This window comes from Thamnophis elegans, chromosome 15 (assembly GCF_009769535.1).
Source record: "Thamnophis elegans isolate rThaEle1 chromosome 15, rThaEle1.pri, whole genome shotgun sequence".
In the NCBI taxonomy this organism is placed as follows: Eukaryota; Metazoa; Chordata; class Lepidosauria; order Squamata; family Colubridae; genus Thamnophis; species Thamnophis elegans.
In genome coordinates this window covers 8,208,895-8,234,284 of record NC_045555.1, presented here as the reverse complement: position 1 = coordinate 8,234,284, position 25,390 = coordinate 8,208,895, and the positions used below count along the sequence as shown (strand labels likewise).

General features: G+C 49.5%; 1 protein-coding gene across 1 annotated transcript in view; it reads left to right on the top strand.

Moving 5' to 3' along the window:
* LOC116518821 (eukaryotic translation initiation factor 4 gamma 3-like) overlaps nt 1-25,390 on the top strand; it is a 66,866-nt gene that overhangs the window by 7,896 nt on the left and 33,580 nt on the right. Inside the window, exons 2-6 of the mRNA XM_032232355.1 lie at nt 7,438-7,513; nt 10,880-11,008; nt 14,003-14,107; nt 18,539-18,634; nt 24,207-24,239. Of these exons, the coding sequence (XP_032088246.1) occupies nt 7,438-7,513; nt 10,880-11,008; nt 14,003-14,107; nt 18,539-18,634; nt 24,207-24,239 (439 nt within the window). The remainder of the gene's footprint in view (nt 1-7,437; nt 7,514-10,879; nt 11,009-14,002; nt 14,108-18,538; nt 18,635-24,206; nt 24,240-25,390) is intronic.

Below are 25,390 nucleotides of genomic sequence, written 5' to 3'. Positions count from 1 at the left end.
AGTGGAAAGGCCCTGGCTTGAAGTGACCGATTGGGAAAGGTCTGCCGGCCAGCCTCCCATCAGGGGTGTTCAGGGGCTCCAGCAGCTTCCTTTATCTTGGGCAATTTAGCTTGCTCCCTCCAGAGCTATTTGCAGTGATGCCCAGGCAACACTATAGAATATAGAATATAGAATAGAATACAGAATGAATAGATATAGAATAATAGAAGAGAAGATAGAAGAGAACAGAGAGTAGAATAGAATTAGAATAGAATATAGAATAGAATACAGAATGAATAGAATACAGAATGAATAGAATAGAATAACAGAAGAGGAGAACAGAGTAGAGTAGGTTAGAATATAGAATAGAATACAGAATGAATTCAGAATACATAATATAGAATAGAATAACAGAAGAGGAGAACAGTAGAGTAGGATAGAATTAGAATAGAATAGAAAGTAGAATAGAATTAGATTAGAAAGAGTAGAATAGAATTAGAATAGAATAAGGAATAGAATTGAATATAATTCTTTATTGGCCAAGTATGATTGGACACACAAGGAATTTGTCTTTGGTGCATAGGGTCTCAGCGTACAGAAAGAAAAATAAATAGAATACATTCATCAAGAATCATAAGATACAACACTCAGTGATAGTCATAGGTTACTAATAAGCAATCAAATCATACTAGGAAACAAATTAAACAATATAAATTTTAAAGTTTTTTTTCTATCCCAGTCAACAGTTCCCATCACCTCCCACTTGTCATAGCTGGGGGATGATGGGAGTTCTATTCCAGTACATTTCGAAGATGATGGATTCAACCGGGCTAGTCCTCCCTGGAGCTCACGTTAACGTAGAAGTCATTTCCCTCTGAATTGAAGGAGGCAGGTCACTTTGGTGGGTCACCTCCTGGCGAAGCTGTCCTGGAACGGTGTATGGATGGAAGCGGTCCACCGCTGGCCTTCGGACAGCCCTGGATTGTGCTGCGGCTAGGTTACTTTCCTATGGAATATTTGCACTGTGTATCGATGTAAGCAGTGAAGGGATGCTGTGGTTCTGGCTAAGACGCTGAGCTTGTCGATCAGAAGGTCAGCAGTTCAGTGGTTCAAATCCCTACTGCTGCGTAATGGAGTGAGCTCCCGTGACTTGTCCCAGCTTCTGCCAACCTAGCAGTCCGAAAGCACGTAAAAAATGCAAGTAGAAAAATAGGAACCACCTTTGGTGGGAAAGTAACAGTGTTCTGTGCGCCTTTGGCATTGAATCATGCCGGCCACATGACCATGGAGAACATCTTCGGACAGCACTGGCTCTTCGGCTTTGAAACGGAGTTGAGCATTGCCCCCTAGAGTTGGGAACAACTAGCACATATGTGCGAGGGGAATCTTTACCTATCGATGTGAGCAGCTCACCTTTTAAAATTGTTCCTTGTTTTCTGAGTGACAAGCTTCTAGTGTGCTCAACAAGGGTGCAAGATAATGTGAGAGTAAATCCGATGGCCTCATCCATCTGTTGACTTCCTGTCATTATGGTTCTCGTTACTGTCCCACCCTTTTTCCTGGATGGGCCTAGAGCATTTTACAAAAGAAGGCTTCAAAGCTCTTCAATGAACGATTACCCAGAAAGTCAACAGTCCTTAAAGCGATAAATCAACAGCAGGGAAACCCAATCAATAAGCCAATCTGAATGCAACTCAGTCTGGCCAAAGGGGCAGAGCCCCGCTCTTTGGCAGGTGCTGCTGTCTCCAAGCTCTGAGCCGCATGCCTTGTCTGAGGCTGAGCAGGACAGAGGGATGGAGACGTTCCTCAGGGGGCAGCTGTTGAGATTGTGGCCCTCACCCTGGCATCGTCCAAAGCAAAGCCAGCCCTCTCAAGAGGTGATGGGCTCCTCTGCCACGCGGACTTCGGGCCTGCTCTGTCCACGGATGCCCATATGCCACTAAAGCATCAAAGTATGTGGGCTATGGGACTGTTAAAGCATAGCGTGGACCTGAGCACAACTCCCACTCGTGGGGTGAACAGTTTTTCCTCTTTAAAAAAAAAAAAAGTTACCGGCAATCCTCGGCTTATAACCGTACTTGAGTCCCCGGTTTTTGTTGCTAAGTGAAAGGTTCGGGAAGTGAGTTTTGCCTGATTTGGCGGCCCTTTCTTGCCATAGTTGTTACGTGAACTGCTACAGTTGTTAAGTGAGTCACATACAGGGTGTTTAGCGAATCGGGCTTCCCCATGGACTTGGCTGCTTTAGAAGGTCGTCAAAAGGGAATCGCCTGACCCCAGGACATTGCCACCATCAAAGACACAAGTCAATTGCCAAGCGTCTGAATCTTGTTCGTCTGAATCTTGTCCTTGGGAGGCTTCAGTGGTTGGACGTGTGAAAAACGGTGCTAAGTCACTTTTTTCAGTGCCATTGCAACTTTGAAAGGTTACTAAACGAACGGTGTGTTGTGTTGTTTGGTGGAACTAAATCATTATCAACAGCATTCTTAATCTAGTGCCTTTCCTTTCCTTTCTCCCTTCCTATCCTTTTCCTTCCCTTTCTTTTCTCCTTTCCTTCCTTTCCTTTTTCCTTTCTTTCCTTTCCTTTTCCTTCTTTCCTCCTTTTCCTTTTCCTTCCTTTCCTTTTTTTAATTTTAGAGAGCTTCTTTATTTATTCCCTCACAGTTATTTATTGCATTTACTCATACAATGTAATTAGCTAAAATAATTCAGCTCCCCCTGGCTTTTAGAAATGGATCCTGAGAGTTGAACTTATTTTTATTTTTTTTAATCATGCCAGGGGACAAGGTTTGTTCCTGGCATCAAGGATGACAGCACATGGTACCCTGACCCTTCCTCCCAATTTTGAGGGTCTGTTGTGGCCTGCCAGTAGAGCTGGCAGCAGATTCAGACAGTGAGGAGGTTGGGGAGGAACATGGGCCAGTCCTGGAGTCTGGGGAAGGCTCTGAGGAGGGCTCTGTGTCGGAGGCAGAGAAGAGGCCAGAGCCATATGCCAGTTATCAGCTGCCTTCGGAGTCAGACATCAGTGAGGCAGATGAACAGCTGGAGCCTGTTCCCAGCGTGGGCCTGCGCAGAGTTGCCAGACGACGGGAACAGCTAAGGAACAGTGGTTGACTTGGGAGTAAGGATACAGATGGATGATGAATGGCCCCTCCCAGAGGAAATAAAAGAGGAACGAAAGAGGAGTGGAGCTTGCAGGAGGCAATTAGTTCGCTTCATTGGTTCCTGACTCTCCGAGACTCCTTGCCAAGTTCTGCAGATATTGGCTTGGCAGCTCTCCAAGCCAGAGAAGATCTGTGACCGTAAATCCTCCCTTGAAAGACTTTGCTTGGTGGGAATGAGCAGAATTCACAGTCAATTAATAAAAGGGTTTTTTGTCGGGACAAGGAGTTTGCTTCAGGCTCTTGGGAAGCCTCGGTCAGACCACGGTCCCCTTGGTGGAAGTAAATTAATATCCCTGGGACGGGCTTTGTCAGATAGATGTTGCTCTTACGTGGTGGATGAGGAAGCCACACAACCGAATGGCAGGATGGTTTCTCCAGAAGGTGACATTCAGGGAACACAGGTAGTCCTCGACTTACGACAGTTCACTTAGTGACCATTTGAAGTGACAACAGGACCGAAAGGAGTGATTCACATTCAGGCGCTTGACAGCTGACTTGGATTTATGATGGTCGCGGGGTCCCCTGATCATGCGATCCTCTTTTGCAACCTCCTTGACAAGCCAAGTCCATAGTGGAATCCAGACTTCACCGCACAGGCGGGATTATTCATTTAACAAGTGCCGCAATTCACTTAACGAACGTTAAAGTGGGGCCAAACTCAACTCGGCAAAAGGTCTCACTTAGCAACATAAATTTGGAGCTCTATTATTTTGGTTGTAAGCTGACGACCACCTATTCTTTATTCTCTTTATAAAAAAGAAGAAAAAAAAGTCACTTTTGTTTATCTTGTGTTTTTCCCCCTCCTCCGAGCTCACGAACCTTACGTATTAGTATCATATGTCTGCATTTCAAAGTGCAGAACACACGTGTTTTGCTGTGTCACCGGCCTCTTTTTTTTCCAGTGCTGTAACATGTCACATGATGGTTTTTTTATTTTTAAGACCTATGCCTGTTTGTTAGCTCAGGTTTCCGTTCAGAAGTCGGAACTGCAGTTTAGTCAAGGGGTTGTTGTGGCTCATAATGGGGTTTTCTCAGTCAGCTGGACGTCCCGTGGCATTGTTTGGGGGAAACAAACCTCTCATTGATCGGGGAAAGCGTACGAGCTGAGGTCGAGATTCCGGGTTCTACAGGAAGTGGGTTTTTCGACGCAGACGTCCCAATTTTCTGCGAGGCGATGTGTGTTAGGTGAGTTTTTCAAAACTTTTGCTGTCTCTCCCCCCCCCCCCATCTACGTTTACATTTTAAACATGAAACGTGTGTTATTTAATGCCCATCGAAAACCTGCAAGGTTTTTTTTTAGGGCAACAAATTGGAGGAACAAAAGAGTGATTCTCTGCTTTGCTTGCTGGGTGTTATTGCATGCCCCAAATTGCGACATTGCTCTCCTCTGAGTTGTGTCAATAACAGCTGTCTCTGCGTTGAACCTGGGAAGGCTGTCAGCAAACAATGATAAAAGGGCTGAAAATCTGAGAAAATTGTATTGTCTGAACCAAGTGATGTTTTAATCCCTCCCTGGGGTGGCCCATGCAAATCTTCTGAGTCTTCCTCTCTGGATCTTGTGGGTTGTTAGTTGCGAAGTCGTGTCCAACCCATCATGACCCCATGGACAACATTACTCCAGGCCTTCCTGTCCTCTACCATCCTCCGAAGTCCATTTAAGCTCACGCCTGCTGCTTCGGTAACTTCATCCAGCCACCTCCTTCTCTACCGTCCCCTTCTTCTTTTGCCCTCCATCATTCCCAGCATGAGGCTCTTCTCCAGGGGGTCCTTCTTCTCTTTCTTCTCATGAGGTGGCCAAAGTATTTGAGTTTTCTCTTCAGGATCTGGCCTTCTAAAGAGCAGTCAGGGTTGATCTCCTCTAGGACTGACCGGTTGGATGGCCTTGCAGTCCAAGGGACTCAGTGCAGGAGTCTTCTTCTCCAGCACCAGAGTTCAAAGGCCTCCATTCTTTGGCGCTCAGCCTTTCTTATGGTCCACCTTTCACAGCCATCCATTGCAACTGGGAAAACCACAGCCTTGACTAGAGGCACTTTTGTTGGCAGGGTGATGTCTCTGCTTTTTAGTAGGCTGTCTAGATTTGCCATGGCTTCCCTCCGCAGGAGCAAGCCTCTTTTAATTTCTTGGCTGCAGTCCCCATCTGCGGTGATCTTGGACCCCAGGAAAATAAAATCAATCACTACCTCAATTTCTTCCCCATCTATTTGCCAGGATTTGAGAGCGCCGGATGTGTTCAGATCTTGGAAACCTAGTTTATTAATTCAAAGTTGGCCTGTGGAGGTGCCACCACAAAGAAGAGTTTGTAGATGGGCGTGATTCACATGGAATCATTTAGGAAGCTTTTATGTACAGGTTGTCCTCAGCGACCACAATGGAGCCCCAAATTTATGTTGCAAAGTGAGAAATTCCTTAAGTGAGTTTTGTCTGTCCCATTTTACGACTTTTCTTTGCCAAGCGAATTGCTGCAGTTGTTAATTAGTCACACGGTGGTTCAGCAAATCTGGCGTTTCCCCGTGGACTTTTCTTGTAAGTCATTGTTTTCCAATGGCGTCACTTTGGATGATCACTAAGCAAAGTTGAGGACTACCTGTATTCTGTACTTTTGGAAAGCTAAGAATTTCAATCTCCATAACTTAAGGAGGTGTGGGGAAAGAGAATACCAGGCTTGTTAATTTTGTGGTGTCCGTGGCCATCTATTCTTCTGAGGCAGAGCAGTTACAGGTAGCTGGGTCTTCTGTTTGGTGTCTATTATGAGCCTTGGTGGCGCAGTGGTTAGAGTGGAGTAGTGCAGTCTCCTTCTGCTGACTGTTGGCTGCCTGCAATTTGGCAGTTCAAATTTCACCAGGCTCAAGGTTGACTCAGCCTTCCGTCCTTCTGAGGTGGGTAAAATGAGGACCCAGATTGTTGGGGGCAAGAGGCTGACTCTGTAAACCAATTAGAGAGTGCCGTAAAAGCAACTGTAAAGTGGTATATAAGTCTAACTGCCCTTCCTTCCTTCCTTCCTTCCTTCCTTCCTTCCTTCCTTCCTTCCTTCCTTCCTTCCTTCCTTCCTTCCCTCCTTCCCAATGGTTAGAATACAATATTGCAGGCTAACTCTGTCTACAGCCAACAGTTAGATCCTGATCGGGCTCAAGGTTGACTCAGCCTTCCATCCTTCTGAGGTTGGTAAAATGAGAACCCAAATTGTTGGGTGGCAAGAGGCTGACTCTATAAACGGCTTAGAGCTGTAAAAGCAACTGCGAAGCGGTGTATAAGTCTTAAGTGCTAGTGCTATTTATGCTTTTAGCTTTGAGGCGTCTCCCAAGTCCATAAGCCGAAAGGACAACTTTTGATATTTGGATAACAAACCTTGGTGCGTTTGAAAAAGATTGAATCCCTCACGTCATGTTTTTGCCTGGCTCATCGGCTGCTTACCCAGAGACCGATCAAAGCGTTCTGTGTATTCCTGGGTAGCCTCTTGTGTCATTCCCAAGAATGTGGGGGAAAGCCTGTAGATTCTCCTCTGAAGCCCTGGTTAGTGAGTCTCAGGCATCTTTTAAAAAGAGATCAGCATCTTAACAAGCAGCAAAGAAAATTCCCAACAATCTGGTCACCGATGATTTCCTGGGGAAATTTTTCTAGGGCTTTGAAAAGAATCTTCCAGTCCTGCACTTACCTGCAGTTCAGAGGGCCTACTCTGGATTGTGACAGCACTTTTAATAGTTTATCTGGGGCAGCTGATTTAAATGCACGTTGGTCAGTTTATTAATTCTAGTTCCCAGAACTGTGAGGAGGAACAAAAGGACAGTTAGTGGGGGGAAAACCACCAGTGAGGAAATGCACGCTCCTTGGGCAGAACGTGCCAGGCGACTGGAAGGGACGCTGTGCCTGTGCTACTTTACGAATACCCTGTTTCCCCAAAAATAATCAAGCTTTTGAACACATGCGCTAAAATAAGCCCTCCCCGAAAATACTGCAACACAGCAACAGCCATGAGGTGGCCGCACTCGCTGTCTCCTGCACCTCAAAAATAATAAGACCTCCCCGCTTATTTTGGGGGTGGATGGTCAAAAGAAAATAAGACACTCTTATTTTTGGGGAAACACGGTAAATGTTAGTTTTCACTTATGTGCAGGAACTCTTGTTGCAAACCTTGTTCTGGCTCCTGTGTGGATGTCACAGTTCGTGGCATCGGCTTCTCCTGATTTAAGAGGCCGACCATTAGAAGAAAAAAAAATTGTTTGTAGAAAACATACTTATCCTTCAATGTTGTGGTGGGTTTTTTTCTCCCCTTTTTCTTCCTTAACTTGTTGTTTTGCAGAATCCCCCGGGGTCCTGTACAACAGCCCCTGGAGGATCGGATCTTCACTCCCACCGTCTCGGCTGTGTACAGCACGGTAAGGAGAACACGCAAACAGCTTTTCGCCCACAGCTTTTTTGGGGGGGTGGGGGAATGTTCTGATGAGTGAGAGGAGCCTCACCTACAGAGAATGAGCAGGTGATAGCTTCAATAACAGGCCTCCTCCCGCACGATTCCCTTCACGTAAAACTCCGAATGAGTAGATATTTGTTTGTAAACATTTGCAAAATGATAACAAGGACAGGAGGGTAAGTCAAAATTGGACCCCCTGTCAGTGGATGAAGTGATTTGAAACCCTCTCTGCACCCTCCAACTTTTGGAGAGCGATGCCTGGTTCAGACGACGTCTTTCAGCTCCCCCTTGTGTCAGGGGGAGATCCTGCAGAACTGGATTCCTTGGGATTGAATAGGAATCAGCTGTGCAAAAGTATCAGAGATTTTGTAGTGTGACTATTATTATGAGATAAACTCAGGAGCAAAACACAGCACACAGCCTTTAGACAATTAATAGGGGTTTATATACAAATATATACAGACATATACATGGTAGATAAATCCCTTACCACCCAGCTACGGACACAAGGAGAGAAATGAGATACACGACGAGAGAGAGAGAGAAACGCCCTCTAATGGCCACCTCTTAAAATGGTAAATGACATGTGTGGACCCCACCAGAGTCTTAAACTGGCGATACCTGTATTGCTGTATCATCCTCATTGCATCATCTTACAGATTACAACCTTACATCAGATGGCAGCTATTAAATCCTCATTACCTGACAAAAAGATACCGTCTTTGGCGGGGGTGGTGGTGTCAGTCTAGGTTTGAGTTTTGGAGGAGGATCAGTAGGAGGCTGCCCAGGGGAGGAAGAGCCAGAGGAGAAAGGATTCCCGCCTTGGTCTTCAACCCAAGGTCCTATTGGAGCAAGGCTTCCAAGCACAGGGGAGAGTTCCTGCTTGCAGGGAGAGTCCGCCCCCAACCGGAAGAGAATTAGGAAGGCTGTTCCAGCCACAGTCCTTTTTCCACGAGAGATGTGGGTCAGGAGGCCAATCCATTTTACTATGAGCCATTGCTGAGCCTGGGGAAATGCTGCATTGTTAAGAAGTATATCAGCATCGGGACACCAGCTGGGTAGGAATAAATGTAATTGCCAACATTTGTTTTTCAATTAATACTTTCCTTCGAGTGGATTAAGTGAAACTGCTGATGGGAAAGTGTGTGGAAATTAAAAACAAAACAAAACAAACAGTACAGCTTTTCTTACCTCTTTGTATCCAGAGACCTGGGTACTTGTTTGAAAGTTGACCTTAGACTCTCCCATTTATTTGCAGGAAAGGATGGGATTGTCTTGTAGGTGGTACTCATTGGTTTGGGTTTTCACTAGTAGCCGGTATTTCCCAAATGGAAGAAGTTCTTTTACTAGAAAAATGAATTTAGTTTAGTTTAGTTTATTGTCACTGCACCTCGTACAACAAAATTAAATGTCATCTTCAGTGTACATTATAACTATAAAAATAAAAACACAAACACACCTCCTTCACATGCTGTATAATTGAAATTGAAAACCCCTGATATTGCATTAATATTGCACTATACCCTAGAATTCAACATAGTTACTGCCCTGGGACAGAAGCTGTTTTTCAGCCTATTTGTCCTTGTTTTTATTGACCGGTACCGTCTGCCAGATGGTAATAGTTTAAAAAAAAGGGGGGGGGAGCCCAGGGTGAGATGGATCTTTAAGAATGTTTTGAACTTTTTTAAGGCAGCGGGAACTATAAAGCTCTTCCAAAGACGGGAGAGGGGCAACCCATGATCCTCTGGGCAATGACGTTGACCCTCTGGAGCGCTGTCCTATTTGCCACTGGGCAATTGGCAAACCAAATACAGGCAGTAAGTTGAAATACTCTCAATGGTGCAGCGGTAGAAGGTCACCAGCTGTTTTTCATTTAGTTGTCATTTCCTGAGAAGTCTCAGGTAGTATCATCTCTGCTGGGCTCTTTTGACCAGTGCTGCAATGTGAGCGCCCCAGGTTAGGTCCTCTTTTTATTACGACACCCAGAAGCTTAAAACTGGCCACTTGCTCCACTCGGTTTCCATTCAATTAAATTATTTATAATTTAATTAATATGATTAATATATTAATATAAGTAAATGATATTCAATTAAATATAATAGCAACGTTAAAAGGGCCATTTGCTCTCTTCCTTGTAGATAGAAAGGAAATGATCAATGTTGATAATTTGAGAATGGAATGCAGCCCAGAACTGCATCCTGTTAGAGCAGGGGTCGGCAACCTTAAACACTCAAAGAGCCACAAAGATCCTAACTGGAAGCCCCCCCCATTCAATTCTGGAGCTGACCAGAAATCCGGTTCCCCCACCATAGAGTCTCCTCCTAGCGTGGCGTCCTTTTTCCTCTACCTGTCCTAACTGAAAGCCCTATCAATTGTGGAGCTGACAGGAAAACCCGCCCCTTGCCTTAGAATTTCCCCTGGCGTGCTTTCTCCCACCGAAGGGTTGATCAAAGAAGATGGTAATCTGTCTCTTGCCTCTTTAGAGCCCACTTTGCGTTGCTGCCTTTGAAACAAGAGCGTTAATTAGATGGCGGACAGGATGTGTCTCTGGTCTTTTTATCTTTAAGCCTCAGTTTTGATCATGGATCATCTCAGTTTAGCCAAGATTGGCGAGAGTTCTTTTCTGTGGATTTTTCTGTCCATTTACTCACTCCCTTGCAGCCGTGTCTCACCCAGGCTTCCGAGAGTGGGCCTTGACTTTCCTCTCCCACCCACGTGGGCTGGCCTTGTCTCCACCCATGGCCAGGCGGTTGTTGGTGGTTCTCTTCCTTTGTGAAGAAAGAACCCAGTGCCATTGAAGGGGCCCGGGAGTTTCCCCCCAAGCCTTTTTTGTCTACAGAAGAGACCCTTAGTTTTTCTCTTGTTGGGTGAAAGTGATCCATTAAGGGTACAGCTCTTTTTCTCCTACCTAGGATCAAACAGGTCCTTGGGAATCTTATCTGGAGTCAGATCCACTAAACCAGCAAACTGCGGCTCTAGAGCCGCATATGGCGCTCTCATCCCTCTGCTGTGGCTCCCTGTTGGCTCCACAATTGATAGGTTTTTCAGTTAGGACAGGTAGAGGAAAAAGGGACACTGTGCTAGGAGGAGACTCTATGGTGGGGGAACCGGACTTCCGGTCGGCTCCAGAATTGAACGGGGGGACTTCTGGTTAGGACCTTTGTGGCTCTTTGAGTGTTTAAGGTTGCCGATCCCTGCACTAAAAAATAAATGTGCAGTTTTCCAGCTCCTCCAATGAGCCCAAGCAATGGGCTCCCATTGCCCGGGATGTTTACTTTGTGGAGACAGTCCTACTCCGTTGTGATTTCACTAACAGCTTATCTCCTCGCAGGTTACGCAGGTGGCAAGACAGCCAGGCCCTCCTGCCCCCTCCCCTTACTCTCCTCATGAAATAAACAAGGGGCATCCAGCCCTTGCTGCCACACCCCCCGGACATGCCTCTTCCCCTGGTCTCACTCAGGTAAGATCGGAGGTTTCTCGTTCGGGGATTTGAGTTTTGGCTCCCCAAAACTCGGGAGGGGGGGATGTCAGACTGGGCACAGGAGGTGGGGGGGACCTAGTGGGGCGGGACACCTTCCCCCGACCACATCTGGATTGCTCAGGGAGCATTTCACACTCTTCACCCTCCCACCCACTCCAAAAGCTTGTTTCATTCGAGGTTTCCTTTTGGCTAACAGATGGTGGTTTGATTCCCCTCTCTGTATGCGCCTCGTTTTCTTTTCCTGTCAGAAGCCATTCCCCACCCCACCCCAAGAAAAGCATAGAGAGAAGAAGGGTTGCAGCGGTAGCGCTTTAAAAAGCAGCAGCAGCCTCCACCATGATGGCAGCTTAGAGTAAACCAAAGCCCGCCAGAAGCTGGAGGCAGGCACTGGGCAGCCATGGATGCTGGTTCAGGATGGCTTGTCTCGAACACAGATTCCCTCCTCGGATGGGTTTTTTAGCAGCTCTGGTCTCTCTAGCTGGAGTTTGGGCCCAGAGGATTGAGCTGATGTCATGCAGGAACAAGGTGGCCTTCGTCTCCCACTGCGGCCATGGCTCATGGGGGGGGGGGTGGTGCGTTTTTGGGGGAGGGGGGATGTTTAACTTCTGAACCCAGCAGCGGTGGGCCTGGCAGCCTACTAGGACAGATTAATAATAAATGGAAAGAAAAAGAAGAAGATAGTTTAGTCTTGCGGAAGCTCCTGAGAACGTCCTGGACCGGCCGCTGTAACAAACCAGTCCCTCTCCTTGGCTGTGTTTGTGCCCCCACCTCCCCGTCTTTTGGGGGTTCTCCTGATATCCCTGAGGAACGGCCAGCCCACCTTCCCCACACGCAACTCCTGGGAAAATTGCACGACCCTCTCTTGAGCACCCAAAGCTGCTTTCTGAGAGGCCATTTCCCCTTCATTTCGTTTCTCCTGATTTCTAATCTGAACCAACGTGGCTGACCCAGCCTTTGGGAAGAGGAATCCATTTGCTGGGCTTCTGCCCGTCCGGCTGGATTTTAATTTGAGACAAGAGGGCTCCCTCTTCCCCCCGCGCAGGCCTGTCCCGTTCATCGGGCGGATTGTCAGTAAAAGGGGCGCTTCTTGTTCCTTGATCCAAATAATGGTTAATCTTGCCTTTCTCTCTCTCCTCTCCCCTCCTTCCCTTCCCGTGTCAGGCCTCTGCCGTCCCTGCTCGCCCTGCAGTTGTGGGGTCAGCTGAAGAGTGGGACAGTGGGTCACATCGCTTTCATTCTAAGATCCTTTCCTAAACGTGCCGGAGAAATGTACAGCTAGTCCTCGACTTACAAACACACTCGAGCCCCCCAAAATTACGTTGCGAAGCAAGACGTTTGTTAAGTGAGGTCTGCCCCATTTTACAACCTTTCCTTGCCACCTTCCTTTGTTAAGGGAATCGCTGCAGTTCATAAGTTTAGTAACCCACTTGGTTAGTGAACACGGCTTTCCCATTGACATGGCTTTGTCGGATGGTCGCAAAAGGGGATCGTGTGACCTGGGGGGCCCCCCAGCAACGGTCATAAACATGAAGCGGTTTGCCCAGCCTCTGAACGTTGATCCCCTGACCGGAGGGGGGTGGGGGGGCTGGAAAAGTCGGGAAAATGTGAAAAACTGTCCTAAGTCACATTTTGCGGCGGTGTTGTAACATTGAACGGTCCCTAAATGAACAATTGTAAGTTGAGAACTACCTGTACATCAGGGGTGGTATTCACTTACCATATTTTTCAGAGTATAAGATGCACCAGAGTATAAGACGCACCAAGATTTTGAAGAGGCAAATTAAAAAAAGTTTTTGCGCTCTGCAGACTTCCCAAAATGGCTCGTTTTTCATGAAAACGGGCCCATTTTTGTCAAAAAAAAGGGCCTGCATAGCCTTTAGGAGGCTTTTAGAGTGCTCCTGGGGGTGGGGGAGGGACAAAAACACCAAAAAACGATATTTTTTACGAAACCGGGCCCATTTTTTTGTCAAAAAAAGGACATGCATAGCCTTTAGGAGGCTTATAGAGTGCTCCTGGGGGCTTGTGGTGGGGTAAACACGGGCAAAAAACGGCCAATTTTTCGCTCACTTTTGTCCTCAGGAGCACTATAAGCCTCCTAAAGGCTATGCATGGCCATTTTGGGGGTTTGGGGAGCCAAAAATGCTGTATTCGGTGTATAAGTCGCACCCAGATTTTCAGCCTCTATTTGAGGGGAAAAGGTGCACCTTATACTCCAAAAAATACGATAGTTGAATTATAAATTGTGCTTTGGCTCGAAAACCTGCCTAAACGGGATGGCTTAGAGCCGGGATTACCACTACCAGCTTGGCGAATTGATCCCAGGAAGGAATCTGAGCCCCTGGTCTCAGTCGATTGATGGGGGTCTCTCCCCCTTTGCCATTTCTCTGGAGAGTGTTGATATGCTCTGTCCAAAAGATGTCTCAGCACCTTCAGTTGCCCCTTTCACACACACACAAACAGACACGGCTGGAGAGCTAGCGGATGGTCTCTTGGAAAAAAGAGGGGAGGGGCTGCCAAAAGGAGCTTAAGGAAATGGCCTCCCCCCCCAGCAGTTTAGAGACAAGATGGACTTCCTCTAGATGGGGGGGTTATTGGGGGTGGCCCTGGCAGTTAGGGTCCCAAGGAAAGCTGGTGGAGAAATAGCTGTGGGGTCCCCGCTGCGGGTTGATGTTTACTATCAAGAGGAGGAGGATTATTTCTGAAAAGCTGAATTTGCTCTTTGTGCTTAGTAGTTGGCGAAAAGGAGAGCCCCCTCTCCCAGGACATGCAACCCCACCCCCCCAGAGATCCTGCAAAGCGATTGGAGGGGAGAAGATGCACTTCCCCTTTTGCCCGTCTTCCTTCTGCCCTTCTTGCTCTCTCTGTCTCTCTCTCTCTTGTCTCTCTCTCTCTGTGCCCCCTGTCACTTTCCTCCTCTGTCTCTCTCTCTCTCTCTCTCTCTCACTCTGTCACTCTCTTTCACTCTCGCTCCAGCAGCCAGGAGGGAGGAGGGACAGAAGCTTTCCACCCCACCCAAGAGCCAGCAGTCTTTTTGAAGATCCAAGGGAACTGGTGCAAAGGATTCTGGGATGTGGGATGGTGAGTCACAAGAGGAAAAAAAAAGTCCAGTGATGCCCACTGGACCAGCCTGGTCTCGGATTTTGTTGTGTGGACACATACACCTCCCCCCCCTCCTGCAGACCCGCAAGGGGGTGTGTGGGGAACGCCACAGAAGTTTGTGCAGGCCCTGTAACTTTCGGATACGGAGGACAGGTCGGCATTTTGGGCTGGGAGGCATCTGGTCGCCTCCGGGTAATTTTGGGCCATGCTGTTGCTCAGCCTTGGGAAGCGTAAAGTCCAGAGGTTGCCCATGAAATTCCGAGCAGGATGGGGGAGGCCTTCTCTTTAGAAGGGGGCAGCTGGTTGCATTCCCCAGCCTTGGCATTAACTGTCCTGGCGAGAGCGGTGGGTTCTCCGTTTCCCCCACTAGCCTCGGTTCTGAACTCCCCAAAAAGGGAACTTGGAAGACGAAGAAGCGTTTTGCTGCACCCTCGGGGACTGGGCAGGGAAAGGCATTGATGGTGCAAACTGGACTTCGTTTGCTGCCCAAAAAGGAAGATAAAAAGAATCAGCCTGGTGTGAGAAAAATGGCCTCAAAGAATTCAGTGTTCTCTGTGTGCGACCCCAGGGGGCCCTGTCCTTCGCAGCCTTTCCCCCTTTTCAGGGAAATCTCCGAGGAAGGGGAGAAGGAAAACCCCTTCCTCGTTGCTTATCCCATTTCTGCAATTCCAGAAAATAGACTTCCTCCCTGTTTGGGCTCGCGGTTCCAGTTGGTGGCATGAATCCGTTGGCAGACGGAAAGCTGCTTTCTTGGTTGTCGTGAGCCGTGGGTTGGAAGCCTGCTTGTTTTAAGTCCGCTCCCAAATCCAGAAACCCTGGGAAGTGAGGGTCCGTCTCAAAACATTTGGGTTCCAGCTGCCTCGACAAAGTTCTCTCCCTCCCGTCTTGTGGGACTTAAACACGTAATAGAAACGCTTGGATGATTTGGCGAGAGAAAGTCTGGCGGCCCTTAATGCTAATCAGGAACGGCGAAGGAGGTGCTCCCGGGTGGGGAATTTCAGCTTCTGGATAAATAAGCCCACCCTCCCCAAATCTTCTTTGGCCTGGCTTTCTGCGGAAATCTGACAGGCTCTTCACCTTTATCTGTGTTCCCTCCCTCATTAAGGAAAAAAAGAGCCTTTGAGATGTAAGCTTCACTAATTGCTTTAAATCAGATTTAGGGGGAAGTGCAGTCATGTTCCATCTCCCCCCCCCCCCCCGAATAAAACTAGCGCTTCCATCATTTGCTTGCAATCATTTTTAATCTAAAACGTCGTCGTCTCTCAGCAGGCTTCCATGGGTAAAAAGTGGGATCAAATCCCAGAGTAATTTGTTCTGCTAGGCTTAAAGACGAGCCCAATCCAGATTTGTTTTCCTCCCCCCAAGTTGCTGGAGATTTTTAAGGGAATCCCGACCAGTGTCTCTAAAGGGGCTCAATGGCTAAGACGCTGAGCTTGTCGATCAGAAATGTCGGCAGTTCGAACCCCTAGCGCCGCGTAACAGAGTGAGCTCCCGTTACTTGTCCCAGCTTCTGCCAACCTAGCAGTCCGAAAGCATGCAAAAAAAAAAAAGTAGAAAAAATAGAGGCCACCTTTGGTGGGAAGGTAACAGCATTCCATGCGCCTTCGGGTGTTGAGTCATGCCGGCCACGTGACCACGGAGACGTCTTTGGGCAGCGCTGGCTCTTTGGCTTTGAAATGGAGATGAGCAGCACCCGCTAGAGTCAGGAACGACTAGCACAACTAGCTGTTGTGCTTGTCAGCCTCCTCAAAATATTTTGTGTGTAATTTAGAAATCCCCTTGGGAGGAGAAAGCGACTTGATTTCGTTCATAACGTGGTCGAAAAGGGATACATTTTCTTGTCTCCTCCAAGAGAGAGAGAGAGAGAGACTCCTCTAAGGGAGTCTGAGCCCTCCTATGCTTCCCAAGCCTTGGGAAACATTCAGAGGGCTGTAGGTTCACGTCCCCGGTATCTGCGGCAGTGTTCTCATGTCCTAGGGTTACCTGAAAAGTCACATTTGCTGAGTTTTGGTTCGGCTTTTTATCACTAACGGACACGGAGAAAGGTTTTCCTTTCCATAAATAGCCAAGGGAACTCTTGATGGAGAAAGGAGAGGCTTCCAAGTGCTTTAGTGCCATGGCATTCTCCCACAGAGAGAGGTGATGGATGGTCATTGAGCGAGCTGTTTTGGCAGCAGCTCTGCAAAACCTTTCTGAATTGAGCTTCTTCAGTGGATCACAGCAGGTAGTCAGGCGCGGTTCAGGAACTCCCGGCATTTGTGGACAGCGGAATTAAATCCCAAGGGGTGTGAACGCTGGCTTTGCAGCGGATGGTGTTGACCTGCCCAGCCCAGCCCGGTGTGTGACTTCTGAGGCAGGCCTGAGCTGAGAGGGGTGATTCGTTGGCTCTGCTTGTGAGATACTGTTTGAATGCAGTATTGCAAGCTAACTCTGCCCCACTGCCTGGAGTTTGATCCTGACTGGCTCAAGGTTGACTCAGCCTTCCGAGGTTAGTGAAATGAGGATCTAGATTGTTGGGGGCAATATAGGCTGACTCTGTAAAACCGCTTAAAGAGGGCGATAAAGGCACTGTGAAAGCGGTATATCAGTCTTATTGCTTTTGCAGGGTGGAGGGTGCTTGGCAGGGCCAAGAGACTTCTGGCACGGTAGAGTTGTGGGCATTTCCATTACGCTGGTGCTGCTGAGATTTGGAAACGAAAGTGCTGCCTGTGACTCAGCATTTTGTAATACACACACACACACACACACACAGAGTGATGCAACAGAATTATGTCTCTTGTTTATTTCCAGCCTAGCTAGGAGTGTGGAGATCTTGTTGCACAGCAAGCCTAGTGGGTATCAACTAGTTTGGCAAGCCGGTAAAAATAGTTCTTGACTGGGGGTTCCTTCTGTGGGCTTCCAACGCTCAGGTGCCACAAGTTCCTCTTTGTGACCCTGACTTTCCGTCCTCTCACTGTTTTGGTGAGTGCTTGAGCATGGTCAAAATGGGTTACTGCTCTGGGGAATGAACAGACCAGGGTTCGCTGCTGCCACCTGCTTTTTAAGACCCGAGCAGAGCAGACTAGCCAGCTTAAGAGACATGGAAAGTTTTCTTCCTGCCTTCCCTTGAGTAGCACAGGGCTCTCCTTTAGTTGGCCACCCTAGTTTAACGGAGGATTTCCTGCCCACTCTTGATGGCACAGTTGAAGTGGCTTCTGCTTTCAGGGGGAAGAGAAGATGACAGCTCACCCAGATTGGTTCCTGCCTCCGATATTTTGCCGCTTGTTGATATAGTCGAGGCAAAAGCCCAATCGGATGAGCATTTTGGTTTATTAAGTAGTCACGAAGAATAGTAGGAGGCCGTGTTGATGAACCTACGGAACGCGTGCTGGTAGCGGCACGCAGAGCCACCCTGTGCGGGACGCGCGGCCTCACTGGCTCCTCTTCCACGTTCTTGTGACCGCATGCGCGCTGGCCAGCTGGCTGTCACACATGCGGCAGCGCTGAAACCTGGAAGACCAGCATTCTGCCAGGCATGCATGCGCTGGCACCCAAACTTCTGGGTTTCAGGTGTGTGCATGCACGACGGCCAGTTGTTTGTTGGGCGCGCACATGCGCTGAAAACTGGAAGTTCGGGTGCCAGCGTGCGCATGCATGGTGGGACGCTGCTCTTCCAGGTTTTGGCACTCCCGCATGCCCGAAGGCCAGCGAGGCTGCGCATTCCAGGCGGGATGGTTCTGCGTGCTATTTCCGACATGCAGGTTGTCACGCGATGACGTAAAAGATCAGCCTTCACTGGTATGATGCCTCAAGTCTCATGGTTAATTGCTTTGTGTGCAGCGTGGCCCAGGATAAGAGACTGCTATCACAGCCTCATGTGTGACACAATTTGAGTCTCCTCAAATATTAAAACATTTAGGCACTTGTATGATCACTGGTTCTCACTCTTGTTAACCTAGCTGCTCTCAGAAGAGTTGACTCCTGGTTCTCCTGTCTGTTTGAGGTGCTCGTGGCGGGGGGGGGGAGACTCCCCTCTTGCCCATCTAAAATTCCTCCCCTCTTAACGTCGAATGGGTTGTCGGGGTGTGCTTGAGATGATGGGGAGGCACGGCCAGAAAGCCAGCCCAGGGGCAATAAGGCGAATAAGGGTCCAACGAGTGATCTCCGTCTGCCTGGAAGACTCTGTGGGAAGAGCAGGATTCTCAGCCTGCCTGGGGTGGGGTTGGGGCTTGTCTGGAATTCCGGGATTGCAGGACCCTTCCTTTCCTGCTTTACGATGGAACGATCTCCCTCCTTTCATGGCCAGAGTCTGCTGGAACCGGGGAGTCCCGGGAGGTGGATAGTTGCCAGTCAAGAGTCCTCGCAGGGAGGGATGGGTGGAAATCCCGGCTCCATCCCTTTACCAACATTGCTTTCTCTTTTCTGTGGCAGGCTCCGTACCCCGCGGGACAGAACGCCGCACCCACCACGCTGGTGTACCCCCAGGCCCCTCAGGCGATGAGCACGCAGCCTCAGACCCGCTCTCCGGTAAGAAAATAGCCCCTTTGGGCTCAGCATGTCCTTTCAGTCCGACAGAGGCTCTGGCCTCTTCTCGCCTCCCCTCCTGGCGTGGCTGCTGCTGCTGGCAGAGGAGAAGTGGGGAAAGGACTCAAGACAGCTCTTTGGAGCTCTGCTCCTCTTCTCCGGGCTCCGTGCATTTCTGCCCCTGTCTCTTTGTGATCCTTGTTGTCACGCTGCAGTGTAAATGCGACACCCTCTCCTCCCCTCCTCCTCCCCCCCCAATGAATTCTTGCTCAGCACCTTGGGGGTGGGGGTTGCAAATGGCGTGGCAAGAGGAGCTTGGTGCCATTGCCCTGCCCCATATCCTGGTGATCCTCTGCCATTTTGCACCATAAGTCTGGGCCAAACGGACGGCTAGCTGTCGTGATAGAGATGGAAGCTGTCCATCCTCTGCCCTTGCTCGCCTCTCTCTCTCTCTCTCTCACACACACACACACACACAGACAGACACACACAAACACGCACCTGTGGGGCTGTGAGACAGAGGAGTTGTAGGAGCTCTGCGCCCTTTGCTTCCAGCTGCCTGCCTGCTCTGGCTTTCCAAGGTAGGGAGGGACCCTCCAGTTAGTGCTTTCCTGAAGGCAGCCCCCTCCCCCAACGCTGAATCCAGTTTTGATCTCTGGTGAGCCCGTTTCAAAGGACTTTGTTAGAAGGGAGCAAAAGTAAGGATCGGTGGCTAGAGGAAAAGGAGTGACCTGCCTGAGGAGTCCCTTCTCTAAATTAGTTTTCTTGACAGCCCGGCAGAGCAGTGCCCATCCCTTGCCTTGGCCCCTGGAAGCGGAGGAAGGTTTTGGAACAGAGTCCGGTTTACAGGTCCTTGGCGGGAAGAGGCTGGATAAAATACTACCTTGTAAGCAATATGACAAACTGTACTCCTTCGTGCAGACAGTCAGTCGTGCCCCATGGCACTGCTTCCATTCTGTTGCCCCACCCACCCCCACCCCTTTTTGGTTGTTGTTTTTTTAAATTTCCTCTCCCATTGTTGACTGATCTACAGAAAAGCCCTGATCTCTCCTTTTGGGTGAGGGTGGGGCGCGTTTTTAACATCTGCTCAGGTTGGCTCTCCTGACACCTGGCAGGCTCAGACCTATTGATCTCAGGGCAGGGAGATCTGGAGGCAGAGCTGCCAACTCAAAACTAGATGCCCCAGTGGTGAAATTCAACTTTTTTTACTACCGGTTCTGTGGGCGTGACTTGGGATATGTAGCAGGGGAAGGATATTGCAAAATCCCCATTCCCACTGCATTCCAGGGAAAGGATACTGCAAAATCCCCATTCTTCCACACTCCAGGGGGAAGGATGCTGTAAAATCTCCATTCCCTCCCAACTCCTGGGGAAGGATTCTGCAAAATCTCCATTCATCCCACTCCAGGGAAGGATACTACAAAATCCCCATTCCCTCCCCACTACAGGGGAAAGGATACTGCAAAATCCCTATTCCCTCCACACTCCTGGGGAAAGGATACTGCAAAATCCACATTCCCTTCCCACTCCTGGGGGAAAGATACTGCAAAATCTCCATTCCCTCCCTATTCCTGGGGAAAGGATACTGCAAACTCCATTCCCTCCCCACTCCTGGGGAAAGGATACTGCAAAATCCCCATTCCTTCTCCACTCCCGAGGAAAGATACTGCAAAATCCCCATTCCCTCCTCACTCCGGGCGAAGGATACTGCAAAATGTCCATGCCCTTCCCACTCCTGGGGAAAGGATAGTGCAAAATCTCCATTCCTTTTCCACTCCTGGGGAAAGGATACTGCAAATTCCCCATTCCCAAACCACTCCAGGGGGAAGGATGCTGTAAAATCTCCATTCCCTCCCAACTCTGACTGCAAAATCTCCATTCCCTCCCTACTTCAGGGGAAGGATACTACAAAATCTCCATTCCCTCCCCACTCCTGAGGAAAGGATACTGCAAAATCTCCATTCCTTTTCCACTCCTGGGGAAAGGATACTGCAAATTCCGCATTCCCAAACCACTCCAGGGCGAAGGATGCTGTAAAATCTCCATTCCCTCCCAACTCTGACTGCAAAATCTCCATTCCCTCCCTACTTCAGGGGAAGGATACTACAAAATCTCCATTCCCTCCCCACTCCTGGGGAAAGGATACTGCAAAATCTCCATTCCTTTTCCACTCCTGGGGAAAGGATACTGCAAATTCCGCATTCCCAAACCACTCCAGGGGGAAGGATGCTGTAAAATCTCCATTCCCTCCCAACTCTGACTGCAAAATCTCCATTCCCTCCCTACTTCAGGGGAAGGATACTACAAAATCTCCATTCCCATCCCACTCTGAGGCCAGCCAGAGGTAGTATTTTTCTGTTCTCTGAAGTACTGAAAATTTCCGCTACCGGTTCTCCAGAACCTGCTGAATTTCACCCCTGAGCTGCCCCAAAGGAAAGCCGAAAAGGCTCAAAACGTTGCTTTTTTTCCTAACCCTGGCTCAGGGAGCTATGCTTTGAATTGCAGTGATTGAGGCAAATTGGCCACGGACTCTCGGATCGGCAGCCCCTCAAGCGCAGATCCCGGAGAAGATGATGGGGTAGAAGCTGTCTCTAAAAGTTGTCAGCCATTTTTCTGTGGTCGTGAACAATTTCTCTCCCCCCCCCCCCCCATACACCTAAAATACTACCCTGTGTGCAATTTTTCTTGCCATCTGTTGCCTCTCATCGCCACCCCATGACTAAAAACTACTCACGTAACATTTCATTCTCCCCCTTCCCCACGCAAGTCCAAAACAAATGCAATTTTGGCTGCTCTCCAATCCCTCTTGCATTCTGTTCTGGGTTTGGTTGCATTGTTTTCTCACCCACCCCCCGCCCACCCCAATCCCGCTCTGCCCCCGGGTGGTGCTGAGGGGTGGGCCGGGGTGTGTGTGTGTCACAACAAGTGGCCTTATGTCCCTTTTCCCTTCAGGGCCGTGGGCAGCTGGGGTGCCTCCTAATTACATCAGCTGGCTTTGCCGCGATGGTCCCCGGCCCATCCAAACCCTCATCTCATCATGCGTGCCAGCTCCCATGAGGCAAAAGGGAGGCCTGGCCTGCCAGTTTGTATGAGCTGCGGTGGCGCAGTGGTTAGAGTGCAGTTCTGCAGGTTCCTGCTGCTGCCTGCCGGCTGCCTGCAATTTGGCAGTTCAAATCTCACCAGGCTCAAAGTTGACTCAGCCTTCCATCCTTCCAAGGTGGGTCATATGAGGATCCAGATTGATGGGAGGCAAGAAGCTGACTCTGTAAACCGCTTAGAGAGGGCTTTAAAGCACTGTGAAGCGGTATATAAGTCTAAGGGCTATTTCTATTTTACGGCAAGTTCACCAGAGTTGCCAAACCACTCAGCTGGTGACACGCAGAGCCCTCTCTGTGGGCACACACGCTGTCCAGCTGATCTTCTGTTTTCCGGTGTGCACATGCGTGTTAGCTAGCTGGTCTTTGTGGGCACCAGAAAATGTTTTTCGGGTCGTTTACAGGCCATTTTTCAGGCCGTTTATGTGCCTTTTTCAGGCCAAAACTGGCCGGAAAACAGCCAAAACTGGCCGGAGAACAGCCAAAACTGGCCGGAGAACAGGCATGCGCATGCCGGGCAGCTGATCTTTGGGTTTCTGGTGCTCTGGCACACACACATGCAGTGCATGCACACACGTGCACACATGCCCCATGCATGCATGCATGCATGTTCCGTTTTGGGCACTCTGTGCCGAAAAGGTTCGCCCCGAGTGCTTTAAGCATTGGAGCCCCCTTCCCAACCATACTCTAGTCTTCCAGTAGGTGACACTGGGAGCCCTATTGGCTTCTCTCCCCCCACTCCCCGCTCCCCCCAGGAAACGAACCCTTGAAATCTCTCTGAGCCACCCGTGACTACAGTTTGTTCTGTTGCTTACAGCTCCGGAGGATGATGTGGCCAGTTAGCTGAGGGCAGCCAGCAGGAGAATAGGCTAGGATTGTTTCTTTACCTAAAGTTGTTCTTCGAGTTCTCTTTGCCTAGCTTAGTATCTTAGGGGGTTTCCCAGAAGGCTTTGCAAAAGTGGGGGGGGGGCGTTTCTGCCCTGTATTTGGCTGGAGGAGCAGCGGAGGCCCTTCCTGTGTGGATCTGACCAAGTCTGAGTGCTGGCCAAGGCTTGTTTTGTGCATGTCTGGAGAAAGCGGGGGAGGGTTTGAGTGCTGTTTTCCGGAGGGAGGAGCTGGGGAAGGCTGGCCATCGTCTCCTCCAATCCTGGGGGCTTCGGAGCGTCCCCTCCAGGAAGAGACAGTGGATGGGAAGGGGCTTTGTGCCCTTGTTGCCCGCTGGCACCCGCTGTTGTGTCCCTGCGAGGACTCTTCAGTCTCACGGATAGGATTTGGCCAGATACCGTATTTTTCAGAGTATTAGACGCACCTTTTTACCTAAAAAAAGAGGCTGAAAATCTGGGTGCGTCTTATACACTGAATACAGCATTTTTTGCCTCCTGAAACCCCGCACCCTTCACCAAAATGGCCATGCAGAGCCTGTAGGAGGCTTTCAGAGAGCTCCTGCGGGCTGGGGAGGGCAGAAATGAGCAAAAAATTGACCGTTGTTTGCTCAATTTTGTCCCCCTAGTCCCCAGGAGCACTCTATAAGACTCCTAAACGCTATGCATGCAATTTTGTTGACAAAAAACAGGGCCGTTTTGGGGAGGTCTGCAGAGTGCAAAAACTTTTTTTTTTAAATTTGCCTCTTCAAAACCTTGGCGCATCTTATACTCCGGTGTGTCTCATACTCCGAAAAATACGGTAAATGACCATTGCGTTTTTGTTCGCACAAGTCAAAAGAGAGAACAAGAGGAGATATCGTCTTTTTCTCCTGAGATCGTCCCGACTTGCAGCTACTCTGAATTTATTTCAAGTATTCCCTAGCCTGCAATGGGCAGAACAATGAAAAAAAGGAGGCAGTCAGAAAGATCTAGGGGAAAAAAAAAAGGGGTGGGGGGCCAGGAGGGAGCAGGCTCTTCCTGGTGGCTTTTCACAGCCAGCGGTTGTGCCGCGCAATGGTGCTGGAGAGGACGCCTCTTGTGGCTGATGAGGACAGGCTGGCAATTTGGATAGACAGCCAGGGCGTTAAAAACTGAAGCTCAGGGCAGGCGGGGCAGGCCTCCTCTGCCCCCTTCTCTCCTTCCCCTCCCTCCACGTTCAGCTCCCAGCTGCTGCTGCTCTGCCTGGGGTGGGGGTGGGGTGTCCCCGCCACCCTCTCCCTTGGGAACACTCAGCCCGATTGCCCCCATGCAATAGTGGGGTGGGCTTTCCCGGGGCTGCTTCCTTGGTGCAATGGAGCAACTCCCTGTCCTGGTCACAGGTTCACTCGTGTTGGGGGGGGGGGTCAGCTGGGGTCAGCCGTGCCCCTCTCTCCGTGTGCTGCAGCTGTGCTTCTGTTGTAGTGCTCTTTATTTCCTCATCTCTCATTTATGCAGCCCCCTCCCACCCCCCATGGGTTTCATTTGCATAGAGTGTGACATTTTGGCCTTTTGTGGTGTGTTTCTGACTCTCTGTGCCTTCCCTTTTTTTGTGTTTTTGTTTCTCCCGCTTCTCCTCAGTTTGCAGCTGGGCCGCGACCTGCCCACCACCAGGTACTGTACCCTCCTTGACTCCCCTAGCCCCCCTCTCTTTATCCCTCTACTGCAGACTGGTTGGGGGATGGGAATGGGGGGGAGGGCATTCTGGCTGGCTGGCCCTCCTCCTCCTAATTCTCAATAAATGCTCTTTGGGAAACACCTTAACCTCAGGCTCTGGGCTGCCTCCCCTTTCTAACAGCTATTAATTTCTTGCTTTCCTGCCCCCTAACAGCCCTCTTCCACATGTCCTGAAGAAGGTGGTCTCAGCGCTCTGGTGCTTATGAGACCCTTTAAACTGCTAGGTTCTGCCAACCTAGTAGTTCGAGAGCACGTAAAAAATGCAAGTAGAAAAATAGGAACCACCTTTGGTGGGAAGGAAACAGGGTCATTTCCGGACTTTTGGAACCTCCAGTTGGCCCATTTTCCCTCCTCTCCCTGAGCCTCCATGATGAGCGGGCTGCGTGGAGACTCTTGGGAGGGGTGGGTGTGGTCAGCCAGGGGTGACATTTGGGGGTTCGCCAAACTGAGCTCCTGTTACTTGTCCCGGCTTCTGCCAACTTAGCAGTTAAAAAGTACGTAAAAAATGCAAGTAGAAAAATAGAGACCACCTTTGGTGGGAAGGAAACAACGTTCCATGCGCCTTTGACGTTTACTCATGCCAACTACATGACCACGAAGACGTCTTCGGACAGGGCTGGTTCTTCGGCTTTGAAACGGAGATGAGCACCACCCCCTAGAGTCAGGAACGACTGGCACATATGTGTGAGGGGAACCTTTTCCTTGAGAGCATGGCAGGGTTCCTAGTCTACGGAGTGGGGAGACTTGAGCTCCAACCTACGCTTCGTAGCAAACTGCTCTTCTGTTCCTCCCCTTTGTGTCAGATCAGGATGTGTCCCTGCGGGATTGGGGAGGGTTGGGTTGTGTCTAATACACAAGAGCTGCAGCCGGCGCTGCTGAATTGCAGTTTGGAAAGCTGGGCCCTGGTCTTACGGAGCCAAGACCGGCAAACCTGATAGCCAAAAGTGTCACCTGAGGCTGGTGTTCTGGCCTGAACCGAGCATCTGTGAGCCTCACGCGAGAACTGGTGAGGATTGTGAGATCCGGCACGGTTCAATTTGGGTCACCTCTTTATTTGACGCCTAATATTGGGGTTCCATGGGTGCCAC